This window comes from Eptesicus fuscus, chromosome 12 (assembly GCF_027574615.1).
Source record: "Eptesicus fuscus isolate TK198812 chromosome 12, DD_ASM_mEF_20220401, whole genome shotgun sequence".
NCBI classification, from domain to species: domain Eukaryota; kingdom Metazoa; phylum Chordata; class Mammalia; order Chiroptera; family Vespertilionidae; genus Eptesicus; species Eptesicus fuscus.
The window spans coordinates 66,139,721-66,155,026 of NC_072484.1; the positions used below are offsets into that span (position 1 = coordinate 66,139,721).

At 41.3% G+C, this 15,306-nt stretch overlaps 1 protein-coding gene across 1 annotated transcript in view; it reads right to left on the bottom strand.

The window, feature by feature from the left end:
• Nucleotides 1-15,306, bottom strand: part of ARFGEF2 (ADP ribosylation factor guanine nucleotide exchange factor 2) — an 89,583-nt gene that overhangs the window by 54,706 nt on the left and 19,571 nt on the right. Inside the window, exons 4-8 of the mRNA XM_008159199.3 lie at nucleotides 9,876-10,022; nucleotides 8,773-8,952; nucleotides 8,183-8,417; nucleotides 3,597-3,665; nucleotides 1,838-1,989 (exon numbers count right to left, since the gene is read on the bottom strand). Of these exons, the coding sequence (XP_008157421.2) occupies nucleotides 1,838-1,989; nucleotides 3,597-3,665; nucleotides 8,183-8,417; nucleotides 8,773-8,952; nucleotides 9,876-10,022 (783 nt within the window). The remainder of the gene's footprint in view (nucleotides 1-1,837; nucleotides 1,990-3,596; nucleotides 3,666-8,182; nucleotides 8,418-8,772; nucleotides 8,953-9,875; nucleotides 10,023-15,306) is intronic.

Consider the following 15,306-nt stretch of genomic DNA (forward strand, 5'->3'; position numbering starts at 1 on the left):
CTTAAAGGGGTGATAATGAAAAAAGTTTGAGAAACACTAGGGAAAAGGTACAGGGAGTGCGTTCACATTGGATGTTAATGTTATATTATTTCCTGTTTTGAATGTTTATATATAGTCAAACCTCAGATCTCAAATGTCTCCCATCTCGGTTCTCGACCAAATGGTTTAGGGAAAAAATGTCCTAGTTGTCAAATCAAACTTAGGTTTTTGACCTGACAACCCCTTCATGCTAACACCTTAGCATGACAAAAAGAGTCTCTCAGGCAACAAAGGAGAGAATGCTTTTATTGCTGGCAAATCAATGAATAGCATAAATTTACAACATAAAGAGGCTATCAAGAGTGCTAATGTTGCTAAGGGTGTGAAAAAACAATGATCACAGGCTACTGAAGAGGTAGACAAACTGTTGCTGGTTTGAATAAGTGAAAAGTAGTTAGCCAGGGCAGCATTACAGACAGTGCTATGTGAAAAAAGGGAAGATGCCCATGCTGACTTCCTAAAAGACAGCCCTGGAACAAGTGCTGGAAGTGATTCATTTAAGGCTAGTAGGGGGTGGTTTAATAAATTCAAGAAAAGACGTATTTATTTATAGATTAAACAGTATATTAGACATGTATTGCATATAAGAAAGGTTAAAACAGGGAATCATTTGTGGGTTTGGAACAGATTAATTCAATTTACATTATTTCTAATGGGAAAAAATGATTCGGTTTTCGAATAAGTCGCTTCTCTAACAGTCTGCTAGAACAAATTAAGTTTGAGAACCAAGGTTCCACATATAACATTATCAAGAAAACAATAAAACTGTTTTTTAAAAAATTATAGTGAACATATCGGCCTGAAAAAAATGTTCATAATGCTCTTCAGTTCCATCCATGCTGTTGCAAATGGTAAGAACTCCTTTTTTATGGCAGCATAGTATTCCATTGTGTAGATGTACCACAGTTTTTTAATCCACTCATCTGCTGATGGGCACTTAGGCTGTTTCCAAATCTTAGCTGTTGTAAATTTTGCTGCTATGAACACTGGAGAGCATTATGCTAAGTGAAATAAGCTATTCAGAGAAAGATAAATATCACATGATCTCACTCATATATGGAATATAATGAACAACATAAAACAGATCCAGAGACAGAGAAACATCGATCAGACCATCAAACCTCAGAAGGAAGGTAGGGGAGCGGGGGAGGAAGGGGGAAGAGATCAACCAAAGGACTTGTATGCATGCATATAAGCCTAACCAATGGACACAGACAACTGGGGGGTGAGGGCATGAGTGGGGGGGGGGGGGGGAATGGGGGAATAAGGACACATATGTAACACCTTAATCAATAAAGAAATTTTAAAAAATGTTCATAATATATATCTTAAGTTTACAAAATAGGTTATAAAACAGCATGTATATTGTTATTCCATTTAAGTGAAAAAAATATGTGAAGGGTAGGAAAATTTAGAAGGCTATAAAGAAAATGTTAACAAGGGTTATCTTTGAGTTATGGTATTATGGATGACTTGTATTTCCCTGTTTTTTCATTCTCTACATTTTATTTTCCTATAATAACTGCATATTACTTTGAGAGAGAATAAAAAGGGCAAGAAATATAAGTGTTAAAAATCTGAATAAACAAGGTTTAATAACAATGTTGAATACAACCAACATTAATTAGCATGTTCCAAAAACGGAACCTACTAACAAAGAATATCAGGCCAGGACTCTGACCAGAAACTGAATAGGGCTCACTGGTTTTCACTCACTTCTTCTGGCAGAGATTTAATTCTGCATCTTATAAAAAGGTAAAAATGGAAATGAATCCATATGAGAGAATCATCAACATACCAGGTTATCCGCTGACGACAAGGATTGCCTGTCATCTGCTATCCCATTGGTCTGTGAGTTTTCGTCCACTGCTGATGGGACAGCACATTCCAGTCCCTCCAGTTCGCCAAGGGCCCTCTCGGGTTCTGTCAGACTGTGCTTTTGTGCTGCTTCTTCAAACACAAGTGCAAATATCTTTACCAAATTAGTACTTATCCTGAAAGGTAGCCTGCCATCAGGAAGAAGTGATTCATGTAACCTTCTAGGTACTGCTTTTTCCCTTTCCCTGCATCACTACCCCATGACTGACATAATACGCATTGAAAAAGGCTTGCCCAAAGGGATGCGTAGGTTTTTCATGTGTCTGTTATCCACAGCCCCAACACCAGGGTCTTGATTAATACTGTAGTCCATGTCAATGGTACGTCCAGAAATGTGATACAGCAACCCTGCCCCTCCTTCCCCTTCTCAAAAAGATTAGAAAAAGCTAAACATGAAAAGTGCAGATTATTTTTAAAAGGTCTATTAATATAGGGGTTAGAGAAAAAGAGCCACATAAATTAAAGGATTTGATAGTTATGAAAGAAAACCTCAGTTACAAAGAAAAGAAAGAAAATGAAGATGTGAGCTTCCTGGCAGCCATGTGAACAATGGAAAGAGAAAGAATTAATAGATTTTGTCATTTAATGAAAGAAAGCTATACTTGATGATTAGCAGAACAGCAGAACTCCATGAGAATTTACCATGTAGATCTTTACATACAGATGGGACATCAAACAACTTAATAAGCACAATCTTCCATAATGGTTTTACAAAGCATATATTCATTCGACAAATTTTATCAAGTGCCCATTATTTACCAATTTCTGTGCTAGGGACTGAGGGATACAGCAGTGAACAAGACAGACAAATATTTATTATGTGAGGACTTCTTGTATTGGCCCCAGAAAACAATCTAAGGGTGTGAAATAAAATTATTCAATTTTAAAGATATTTCTAAAAGGGTTAAATAATGAAATCTATGTATACAGCTTGGTGGGACCCTAAATCAACAAAAGGATAGGCTTAGAGCAGTAGGTCACATTTCTTGGATGATAAACCTTCAGTAAGAAATACATTTTAAAAATCATGAACTAGTACACATGTGCACATAACTGAAATGCACGTTTCATGAAACAATGCTTAATACACCACACGCAATGCATTCAGTTTGTATTCTATTTATTTTCTTTCATTTAAAAAATGCTCACTGCAATCCACTAAATTACTGATTTCTTAACCCACTAATGGTCTATTGGCACTGGAACTGAGCTATACAAATTTAATTCCACTGAAACCACACCGAAAAACTGAGGGAGTTATGAATGAAATATAACAAAAGAATAAACTTCCATGTGCATCTGATACCTGCTGACATAGGGACTGTCTGCTCAACAAGTCAATGGCTAGCCATGAAAGTTCAGCAGTAATGGACACCACCTCAGGGCTCACAGCCCACTCCTGGAAAAACTGGATGTAGACAGGAGTGGTCCTCTGTGTCTCTATGTGGAACACTCAACCCTAACATCATCAGACTGTGCTTCTTGAGCCCAACCCAAATGAGAATAAAATCACCTGCTAAAAACAAGTAATTTGAATTCCATATGAAAGATGAGCAGACATGGGCAGATTCATTTTCCATGGGCTCACTGGGGGCGGGGCACCCTACCACTAAAATATCTGGGTAAGGACTTTTTTGAAGGAATGGGGTAGAAGGAAAGGCTGGGTTATTGGTTCTTACCTTTGACAGCAGATGTGACCACATCTTCTAAGATCTCCTTCACCACCTCCTGGGCTCCATCATCAGTCCCTACACACACACCCAAATACACAAACACAAGCATATACATGTGGGCATTTCTAGGGAAAATAGGAAGGAGGAGATTTTGTCCATGCTCTCTAGAATCAAATTTCAGAAGGCAAAGGGTGCAAATAAGTACCCACCAAGGCCAGATCTGATTGTACCAACAGAAGACAAGTCCCATGAAATCTGGAAATTCTCAGGCAACATCAGCTATGATTTCAACTTTCCTTTATGGAACACTAGTACCCCTCCGACTTACACACTTTTCCTTCCTAAGTTACAGTTGCTCTAAGTCCCAGGGTCCTCCTCCTCACCCCCAAGTTGGAGGCAGGAGCTGGATTTTATCCATCTATGGTTCCTGGCAGAACAAAAGAAGACGGGTTCTCATGTGTCTTCAGCTTGGAAACACGAAGCCTTAGTGAGGGACTACCCTCTGCTGCCTTGTTTTTCCCACAATGTAAACCTAGAACTTAGCATGAAATTTTCAATGTGCTAGTTGAGGATTTACTAAAATGTAAATGGAATTATTCTGTAAAATATTAACAGTTTAAGTGGAAGAGGTTCGGCACCATTTGTTTTTGTAGAAAACTAGATCTGTAAGAACTATTAAATAGCCCTTCTAGAAGTAAACATTATAAAACACCACAATGACCAAAAAGGCCATCACATTAAATAAACAAAAACAAAATAACCCTTTAAATTCTTCCTCAAGGAGGATTTTCAATCAGGCCACTATTTTTGTAAGTTCCATGCTTGGTCCCCAGTGTCCTGGAGTAAAACCCAAAGTGTTTTCATTTCCATTGAACACTTAACCTACCGCAAGTATTTATTTAACATGGAAAACAGGCTCTCTTTATCCATGACACTGTTCCCACCACCTTCACATCAGATTACCAGCTGAAATATCTGCTATTTTTTTTTTTTAAAAAACTAAGTCATTGTTAAAGCTGAAACTTATTTGAAAGATAGTAATAGTAAACACTTACATAGCCCTAAGTGCCAGACACTGCTCTCATTTAATTCTCACAAGCCTATAAGATAGGTACTAGCAGTATTCTCATTTTACAGATGAGGCTCAGAAAGGTTAAAGGTTTTGCCCAAGGTCAAAGAACTAAGTGGTAGTAGAGTCATGATCTGAACTTAGGCTGTCTGATCAGAACCTCCATATTGGCTGAGGGAGGATAAAGTTTCTCTATTGTGTATAGTACTTAAAAATGGGTTATTTAAAAGCGAACTAACCAATCAGTATACACATAGGTAATTGTGTACCTACAATAGCTACATATTAACTATATAAACGCTAATGTGTAATGTTGGGAGTTAAAATGTCAGAATTTAAAAAATGAACTTAAAAGAAAATGGGAAGTGATTGCTAAGGGTGTGATGAAATGTTCCAAAATTAATTGTGGTGATTGTTGCACAACTCTGTGAACATACTAACAAGAATTCAATGATTTTAAATGGGCAAACTTACGGTATATGCTCTCTCTCAAACAAGTTGTTTTTTAAGAAACTGACAAGAATGGCTGGGCAATCAGGAGAGGTGTGAATGGACAAATGGGGTGAGGTTCCCTGGGGAAGGCGGTTAGCCATGCCCAAGAATTCATATAAATAAGCATATCTTACGCTAAAAAAATCTAATTTTGTGAGTTTACAAAGAGCCATCTGATCCACTTCTTAGACAGGCAGATAAGACTGACAATTGGAAAAGGGAAATAGATGCTCAGGTCTTTGGGTGAATTATCTCCATCTACACAAATTTCTTTTTTTTTTTCCTTTAAAAAAAATATTTATTTATTTTTTACAGAGAGGAAGGGAGAGGAATAGAGAGTTAGAAACATCGATGAGAGAGAAACATCAGTCAGCTGCCTCCTGCACACCTCCTACTGGGGATGTGCCTGCAACCAAGGTACATGCCCTTGACTGGAATAGAACCTGGGACCCTTCAGTCTGCAGGCTGACACTCTATCCACTGAGCTAAACCAGTTAGGGCTACACAAATTTCTTGGGAGGCAAATTATCCCAGGCAGGCCACGGGGAGGATTCCCAGTTAAGCAGGAAAATGTATGTGGAGTGTTCATGTAATGAGCATAGTGCCTTGCACAGTGCCTGGCAAAGCTAGGGGTGGCTATGTGATGGTGGTTACTAAAGGATGGAACCATGGAGGGGTGGATGTGTGGTCTCTATCACTTCAGCCCAAGGCACTGTCTCTGCCATCTGCCTCTCAGGTTGTCCATCCTCCTTGCTTCCAAGGCTTCTCAATCCTTTCTTCTGAAGAACCCATTCTTTCTTTAGAGCCACATTTTGAGAACTGAAGCCTTTTGCTCTTTTTAAGGGTGACGGCACACCTCCATTTTGACCTACTATTTGCAAGTTTGCGGTTTGTTTCTCACAGGCGATCTGATTCCCACACTTTCGGGAGAAGCCTCATGGGGTGCACCAAGTATTGGCAACGAAATCCGCAGCAACATACTAACTGCAAATCATTCTCACAGAATTTTAAGTTACTGTGTTTCTGCAAAATTATATTCTGGAAATCAAGCTTCCTCCCCTACCCCCATTTGTTCAAAATAGTGTATTTACTAAGTGTCTGCCATATGTGTTAGGCACCATTCCAGGTGCTGGAAATATAGTCATAAGCAGGGCGGCCTAGGTCTCAGACCGGGCACAAGTAAACATTAACTCAGTAATTTCAAGTAGTGATAAGTGCCATGAAGAAAAGAGGCTAGGGGACAGACATGATAGGAAACTTCTGAGGGTGATCTGTTTGAAACGAGAGACTTGAAGATAAAGGTGGGGCAAAGAAGGGACAGAAAATACAAAGGCACCAAGAGCAAGTGTGGCACTTGCAAGAATCAGAAATACCATCTGCACATTGTATAGTAGAGGTGAAAGAAGGGGACAGACAGGTGGGCAGAGGCCCGGTCAAGCAGGGCCTTGGAAGCCACAGGGACAGGGTGGACATAAATTTCGCTCTGAATGGGACAGCATGGGAAATTACCAATGGGGTTTAAGCAGAGGAGGGTTGTGATCCAATGCATGCTTTTAAGAGATCACTTTGGCTGCCATGTAGAAATGGGCTGTAGTGGAAGCACTTTCATGCAGCTCAGAGAGACACAGCTATGCTTACTACAGTGTTTTAAAATTAATATTTATTGATCACAGCCTGATAAAGGTTACAGTAAAAACCTGGTCCTTGCCCTGAGTTGAGAAGGCAAAGATGATGACATATACAGAGTGTGGGCCAGGAGTTTCTGAGCATCTTCCCTAAGACACATGACAGGAGGATTGAGGAGACGGCACCTCTGTGCTCACCCTGAGATACATGCAATTCCTAGTTGCCACTTTCTTTTTTGTCCTTCCCTTGAGTGAACTGATACAGCACAACATTCCAGCAATGACACTTGGCCTGTTCCTACATATGCAAAGCACTCTGATGACTTAGAGGAACAAAAGCTGCTCCAATCTGTACTCTCTAGTAGGGAACACACTACTGACAGAAATCGTCACCAATAATGTGACAGAAGAAAACATGAGAGTAATTATAAAGACGGGTCAGATATTTCATGTAGAACAACCAGCTAGAGTAATGAATTATTTGACAGAATCACTTGGGAAGGTACATTCCTGGAAAAAAAAAAATTTGGATCTGGTTCATATCAACTGTCCAAGGAAAATAATCTTATGACAACCCAATCCAAGATTCCATGCCTAATACATTATTTGCTTTAAGACTATAAACAGGTGGGGAATATCTCTTTCATTTAAAAAAGCAAACAAAAACAGGTAACATTCTCAGTCACAGAATAAGAAAACAAAGCCGTCTATCTGTCCATCTACATCTCTAGCAACTGCCCATATTTTGCTCCTCTCACAGATGTCTGTGAGTATCGAGGACTTGCAGGGCAGTGGGTAAAGCATGGAGATCCTGTGTGTACATGACAGATGAAGTCCTTGTCATCCTCTGGGAAGATAACACAGACATTGAACGACTAACCACCCAAATAATTAACTACTGGGAGATAAGTGCCCCAAACTGAACCCACTGCATTGAAGCTGATGTCAAGAAGCAGTAGCCAGCCCAGACCAGTGTAGTTCAGTTGGCTGGAGTATCATCCCATGCACCGAAGGGCTGTGGATTTGATTCCCGGTTGGGGTGCATATGGAAGACAGGTGACTGATGTCTCTCTCTCATATTGATGTTTCTCTCTCTCTCTCTTTCTCTCTGATCAATGAAAACATATCCTTGGGTGAGGATTAAAAAAACACACCAAAAAACAACAACAAAAACACCACCCCAAAAAAGACAAAACCCAGCAGTAGCTAGATACATTTCAGGAATTACTGAGAGAACACTACACAGGTGACAATGGGCATTAGCCATCATGCCTTGATGGTTGTGTTCCACGAGAGGAAAGCAAACAGAAAGTCAAGGGGAAGGCCCAGAAACAGATGAGCTGCTACTAGAGGTTTCCTGCAGATGTTACCAGACTCCTGTCCCTCTCACAGCACATGGGGCATACCTGATAGTGATGAGCCTCTTTCTCTGGGTGCATCTCCATTCTCTGAGCTCACTTTTCCAGAACCACTCCTGTCATGTGCACCATTGGTTAAATCTGTCTTTTCAGGAGTTGTTGGTTTGCTCTGTGCCTCACTCTGCTTCAAATGACTGAACTTTGGGGACCCTGCTGCAGCTTGGATCACAGGGGACTGGGGTTTCGACTGGATTGGTTTTTCCAATTCTCTGATCTCCTGAAACTAGAAAGCAACAAAAAAAGGATTCAATCCAAATGGTCCCAGAATTTTGATAAGGAACAGAAAATACACCAGCCTGTTGCTTAAAAAACTTCCAAAGAGAAGGATAAAATTTTAACAAGGAAATAAATCCCTTTGACAAACTCAAAGCAAATTCTGAATGCAAATTTCAAAATACTTGCTAGATTCTCTCTCTTGCTTTTTATAGCAAGACTGAAAACAAAAGTGTAGAGAATTCAGAGGAAGAAGGAATACACTTTAAAATGCTAGTGAATCACCAGACACTAAGGCCACACACAAAACAGTTCACAGCATGGGATGCTGTCCCACCCCCAGCAGCGGATGACTGCTCACTCACCACTTGGTTTTCCATGCGGGTGAAAATGACATTCAGCATCTGAGTAAGGGTAGCCTTGGCAGTGGTTTGATTGATGAGATTTTTGCTGGCCAAATAGATATTGTAACATGTCCTAACCGTCTGTAGGATAGTGCCCTCGTGAATTTCAATGTGCGGGGACGTTACTGCAGTCAGAAGAGCCTAAAACAAAAATCCGAAACCTTCGCCTTCACAAATACCAAGCTTGTGCCCAGTTTTCCACAGCCAAACTTTTCCACAAGGTTTGGCTTTGTTTTTGTTTGGTTTGACAAATTTGTAAAAGAATGGCTCTGCCAACTAAACTGGATGCTTAGTACTAAGAGATGACTCATTATTGCTCTGAGTTTAAAAACAATTATCAAATCTATAAAGTCTAAATTATTTAAAGTAATTAAGTTGTAAAGTGGGCTTTCTACCAGCTTACTTTTTAAAAAGATAAACAACAACAAAAAGGCACTTCCCTTAAGAAGAAAAATGCTCCAACTTGATCTCACCTAGATTAACACCAAAATATACATGTTTTGATGGGGGCGGGGGGGGGGGGGTCAGTTTCAAGGGAGCGTGAGGAAAGGTGCGGCTAACACGGAGCCACCACTCATTCTGCATCCAGGACTTAAGATACAGAATGTTGGCTACACTCATCTTGATCCTGCTCTTTGTTCCATGCCAAACCATTCCTGGCAGGATAAATGGAACAGGGAAATGGAATGGGGGGGGGAGGCGGGGGAACAGGGGCAAAGTGGTGATAAGAGTATCAACAGGAACCTGCTGAGAAATGGCAGATTGGGAATCCAGAAATTTAAGGGGCAGGACCAGAGGACTTCAAGCCAATTTAATTCACAAGCAATTTACATTGTTATTAGTGGAACTGTTTACTCTGAAAACACACCTGGTTCCACTCTTCTTGTCTTATTCCACGCTAATAAATTCTGACACTTTATAAAAGATCTAAGTGATGCTTACATTTTTCTGTTCCAGCTCAGCACCACCTGAGACAACTAACACATGGTAAATCAGAAATCCAAATTACCACAGGGGACTAGTTTCAAATTTAAAATCCAGACCAGGCAAACTCACAGAAATACCTTAATTATTTGTAACTGGACTCCTTCATCGGTCTGAGGGCCCTGAAAGCAATTGCAAATGGTTTCAACGATCCTGTCAATCAGCCGCTTCCCTGGAGCTCCACTGTCTGGGGCGTTGCCGGTGATGTGCCCATAAGCGATGAGTTTCTAAGCACAGAAAGAACAGAGATGAGATGTTTCTGACTGGCAGGGACTGAGGCCACGCCCTGTAGCAAATGACAAGCATGGCCTTAACTTGCAGTTCCCACAGATGCCTCTGCACCCCAGGCCCATAATGGGCACAGCCACCCCGAGACTGCAGCTTTGGTTCTGTTCCTCCCTCCGTGGCAGAAGAGCCCCAAGATGGTGAAATAGTACCTGATGGAAGAGGCAAGTTGGAGAACAGTCCCCAGTACACAACCACTCATGCGAGAAATTGAGGGATTAAAACTATACATAATAGAGGTGGAAGTAGTCAGTGGCTGCCTGGAGTTGAGGGGATTAGAGAAATGGGGAGTGACTGCTGAGGAGCACAGGGTTTCTTTCTGAGGTGACAGAGATGGTCTCAAAGTAGAACGGTGATGGTTGCACAACTCTGTCAATATATAAAAATCACTAAATTGTACACTTTAAAGGCTAAATCATATACATGTGAATACATATTTTTCTTTAAATGGAAAAATACATAAAAAACTAATGATAACATAAATTGCTTGAGAAGGAACTAAGCAGCTGAGGGCAGGGGTGGTACTAAGACACTTTATAGTAGCAGTCGCCAACCTCTTGGATCTCACGGACCACCAGTAGTCCGCGGACCACCGGTTGGTGACCACTGCTTTATAGTATATACTCTTTCATTCTTTCTGAATGTTGAATCACATCAGTATACTTTTTATTCCAAAAATTAAAGCAAAAAAACACTAAATTCCACACCTATGTTATCAAACAGTGTATGTTACCCTTGTGGCTGAAGAGATAAGTGGCTGCTTGGCCCACAACCTCATAATCAGGTGACAGATCAGCTTGGACAGGGGCCACCTTTCAGAGGCAGCCTGCCTGTCACCTCACTGATGACCTGGATTCCACCATGGAGAATCAGAGCTGGAAGGGAACTCAAAGGTCTGGGGGCTGATGACTTCCAAGCCTGGCTGAGATTCAGAATCACCTGAGAGAGTTCATTAAAAATACAGCCCGAGAGAGCTCATTAAAAATACAGCTTCCTGGACCTCAACCTAAACCTACGGAACCACAACTTCTGGGGTGGAGCCCAGGAATCAGTGTTTTTCTCTAAGCTATCCAGGATATTTTGAAGGCTGAAAGGAACCACAAGTCATCTGGGATTCATGAATTCTAAAGCATCATCTACTTCTAGGGCCTTAGTAAAGAATCTTAAAAATGCTATTCTGTTCCTTATCCTTTTTGGTTTTTGGCTTATCACATTTTTGCCTCTACCTGCACAAAGTGACAAGCATCTGAGGTTATGTACAGTGCAGCCACCACTACCCAGGAAGACCCACCGCCCTGCAGAGGCTTGACACTGTTTCCCAATGCCCCTCCCCCCGCCCCCCCCCTCCCGCATGCATTCCACAGTAGAAGAAAAACAGATTAAGAGAGAGTGGCTGAGGGTAGAAATATGATACTGTTGGGTTGGGTGACTGAATGAGCAGGAGAAAGGCCTGCACACACTCTGCTGATCAGATCTCCAGATTGGGGTTGGGTAGGAGAAGGGGTAGGGGACTGAAGTGTGTTTTTGAAGAACAAGTCAAAATGCCCTTTACCTCATCCCCTCACAGCTGCTGTATGTGCAGGCTTCCCAAGAGGGCAAAGCTGGCTACCTGCTAAATGAACTCTGGGTTTGGACACTGCTTACTCCTTACTCCTAATGGACTCAAGTCCGATTTGAGCACCGGGAAGAGGGGGATGATCTATGAACTCCTAAAATGTGAATGTTGAAAAGTAGGCCCAATCAGGAAGGACGATGGTGTTGAGAAGAATACAATCACCATGCCTTCCAGTGCTTTGACGAAACTTCAGATGCGTGGCCTTCTGGACAATCATCTGTGATTTCATATTGTTGGAGCATTCACTGTATCCTTTGGGATTTCAGCTTTATCTAAGTTTATTGTGGCTGAACCAAGAAAGAAGACATATATGGATTTCTACAGAAATTATGATTCCATAAAACATTTTGAGGAGAAGAGAAATGCTGGTATCTTTCAGAGTGCAAACTGATTTTGGAATGTAAAGAATTTCTTTGGGTTGAGTTCCATGGAAGTTTGTCACTGACCTGTGTTCCTGAACTATGAAACATGAATACTGGGGCTAAGGAATAGTTTCTCTCGATAAATAAACAATTAACAAATACTATGGACAGTAAATTTTAAAAAAAATAAAAGTAGGCCCCATAGAACCCAACACTAATGCTGCAAAGCAAAGATGGAAGTGAATTACTGGATGTTTAATTCAGATACAAAAAAATTTGGAATTAATCTTCCCACTACAAACTCCTTAAAAGGCACATGACCCTTCAAACTGAAATGGGTTTTACGTATGATTTTACTCCCCTGTCTGTGCAGAGACAGGATCAGAAGAAAGCAGAGTTCCTACATTCTGTGGGTCTCTCTACTTCTGCCTTCTCACCCTTCCTTGTGCCAGATATTCTTCTGGGTACTGGAGCTACAATAGTGAGTAAGGCAGTCTTTTTTCTCCTAGGGTTTATATTCTCCCGGGGGATAGTGGGACAGACCAAAGCCAAAAGTCTGGACTGGGACACACAGGACTCTAAAGGCTTCCCGTGGTTTCTGTGTGGAGAATAAGCTGAAGGGTAACATGAGTGGAAGCAGCGGACCAGTGAGGAGGACACCTCAGTTGCTGATGGCGGCTTTGACTTTGGGGGGTGACAGAGATGGAGAGAAGTTCCTGCCCTGTTCCTTGATGCAGTAGGGGATGGGAAGAGAGAGACAGAGGAGAGAGGCCTGTGGGCAGCTGGCTCACTGATACATGTATCCAAGGAGGCTGCATGCACAGGGGTATTCATTGTAACCCCAAGTTAATGTCCTCTATAGGGGAAGGGATAAATAAAATAATAGTATTAATATACCATATACCAGTAGAAAGGATTGTCTTGTATTTGTCTATAGCAATATAACTAGATCTAAAAAAGACACTGCTAAATATAAAAAAACTGCAGGAAAACTTGTACAAATGATACCATTTATGTAAAAAAAAAAAAAAGGAAGAAAGAAAGAAAGAAAATTATATACATAAACAGGCAACTGGGTTTGGGGCTAGTGGTCCAAGGGATTTTGGCCTTATCGGTAAAGTTCTAAAAATATTTTAACAAAGAATGTAGTCATATACAATTTATATAATTATAAACTTGCATTTAAAAATTCAAAGTTTTCTAGAAATAAGAGTTAAAAGACAATGTTTGTGGTATGAACAGGGCAGCTTAGACCAGTGGTTTCCTACAGCCTTCACTGGGGTGTAAAAAAAAAAATTAGAACTTTATTTCTACCTATTTTTTGTCTTATCTTTTTAAAAGTTCTATTTTTATATGTTTTATAATATATGTAATTTAATAGCAGTAGGACTTATGTATAATCTTACCATTGAAGAAATGACTACATTAGGAGGATAGTCTTTAAAACATTTTGTTACTGATATGAGCCTGGAGAAACATGGAGATCACTCATTAGCTTAAACAAGACTGAACCTAACGCTCCTTCCCCAGTCCTGGCCGTGGGAAAGTGTGTGGCAGAACAGATGCTGAAGGAAAGGAATGCAGAGGATCTTTATCATTTGGTAGAACTAAGCAGAGGGGAGGCTTCTTCCAATGGGGAGAGGAAACTCTGAGCTAACTCAAACCCAGAAACACCTTTACCACCCATCACCGCTCCAACCTCAACGAAGATACCTTTATATGCTCAGGGCAGAATGCGGATGTGTCTGCAGCTGGCTCCAATCCAGCCAAAACCAACCTTTACCCATCTGGCCTTCCATTTCCAAGACAGAAGTTACCTCACACATACTGGGAAAAGCCAGTCAAACAGGCTTTGCAAGGACAACCACCAAGAGGAAATTAAATTTTCAATCAGTATTTCTATGTCATAAAAAGGATGACACAGGAGTACCTAACAAATTAGAGAACTTTCATTCTAAAAATAAGCTAACCATATGTCATAAACCACAAGACAGGAACGCTACTCTTGAATTTTCAACTCAAAGTTAAAGCAGGACATCGATGTTTCCAACAGAAATCATACACATGCACAGATTTCCAGAAACAGACTATTTCTAGGATAACAGACCATATTTTTAATTAAAGTGGCCAGAACTACAGGATAATAGTTGGGAGAGGGGGTTAGCAACTTTTTTTCTGTAAAGGACCATATACTAAATATTTAGGCTTTGCAGGTCATATGGTCTGCATCCCACCTATTCAACTCAGCCACAGTAGCGGCAAAGCAGCCACAGATAATACATAAATGAACAGGCATGGCTGTTGCTATGGACTGAATGCTTGCATTCTCCACAATTCCTATGTTGAAGTCTTAAGCCTAATGTGATGGTATTCAGAGGTGGGGCCTTTGGGTGTGATTAGGTTTAGACAAGGTCATAAGGGTGGGGCCCTCAGGATGGGATTAGAAACACCACAGAGCTAGTGAGCTTTCTCTGCCATGTGAGGACACAATGAGAATTTGACTATCTACAAACCAGGAAGAGGGCTCTCATCAGGAACAGAAATCAGCTGGTACCTTGATCTTGGATTCTCCTGCCTCCAGAACTATGGGAAATAAACGTCTCTTGTTTAACCCCCCTGTGGTATCCTACCTAATAATAGACAAATATGCAAATTGACCATACCTCCAACACACCCACAAGCCACGCCCACCATCCAATCAGAGCAAGTATGCAAATTAATCCAAACCAAGATGGCTACAGCCACAGAGAGCAAGGTTTCCTAGGTAACAGAGGAAGCCAAGCTTTCCGCCTGCCCTTGCCAGGGATAAGCCTCCACTCAAGCTACAAAGTTTCAATTATAGAAGGTAAAGAAATTCAAACAGAAATGGCGGCAGAATGGAGCTTGAGAGAGCAGGCCAGGGTTGCTCCCAGCAACAGGGGAAGCAAAGCTTTTCGCACACTCTGGCCGGGCCCACCCGCTTAAGCTACAAAGTTTCAATTATAACCCCAACAGAAATGGCTGCCAGCCTCGGAGGGAGCCCCAGGCTTGGCTCCGCTCCAGGCTACAAAGTTTCAATTGTAGAAGGAAAATAAATTCCAGATACCAGGGCCTCCGCTTGGGTTGCCAGGGGGCGTGGCCAGCCTGCAAACCACCACAGGCTCCTCACTCAGGCCGCCCCACGCCCCAAGGGAACCTCACCCTGATCAGGGACACCCTTCAGGGCAAACCAGCTGGCCCCCACCCCTGTACCAGGCCTCTATCCTATCT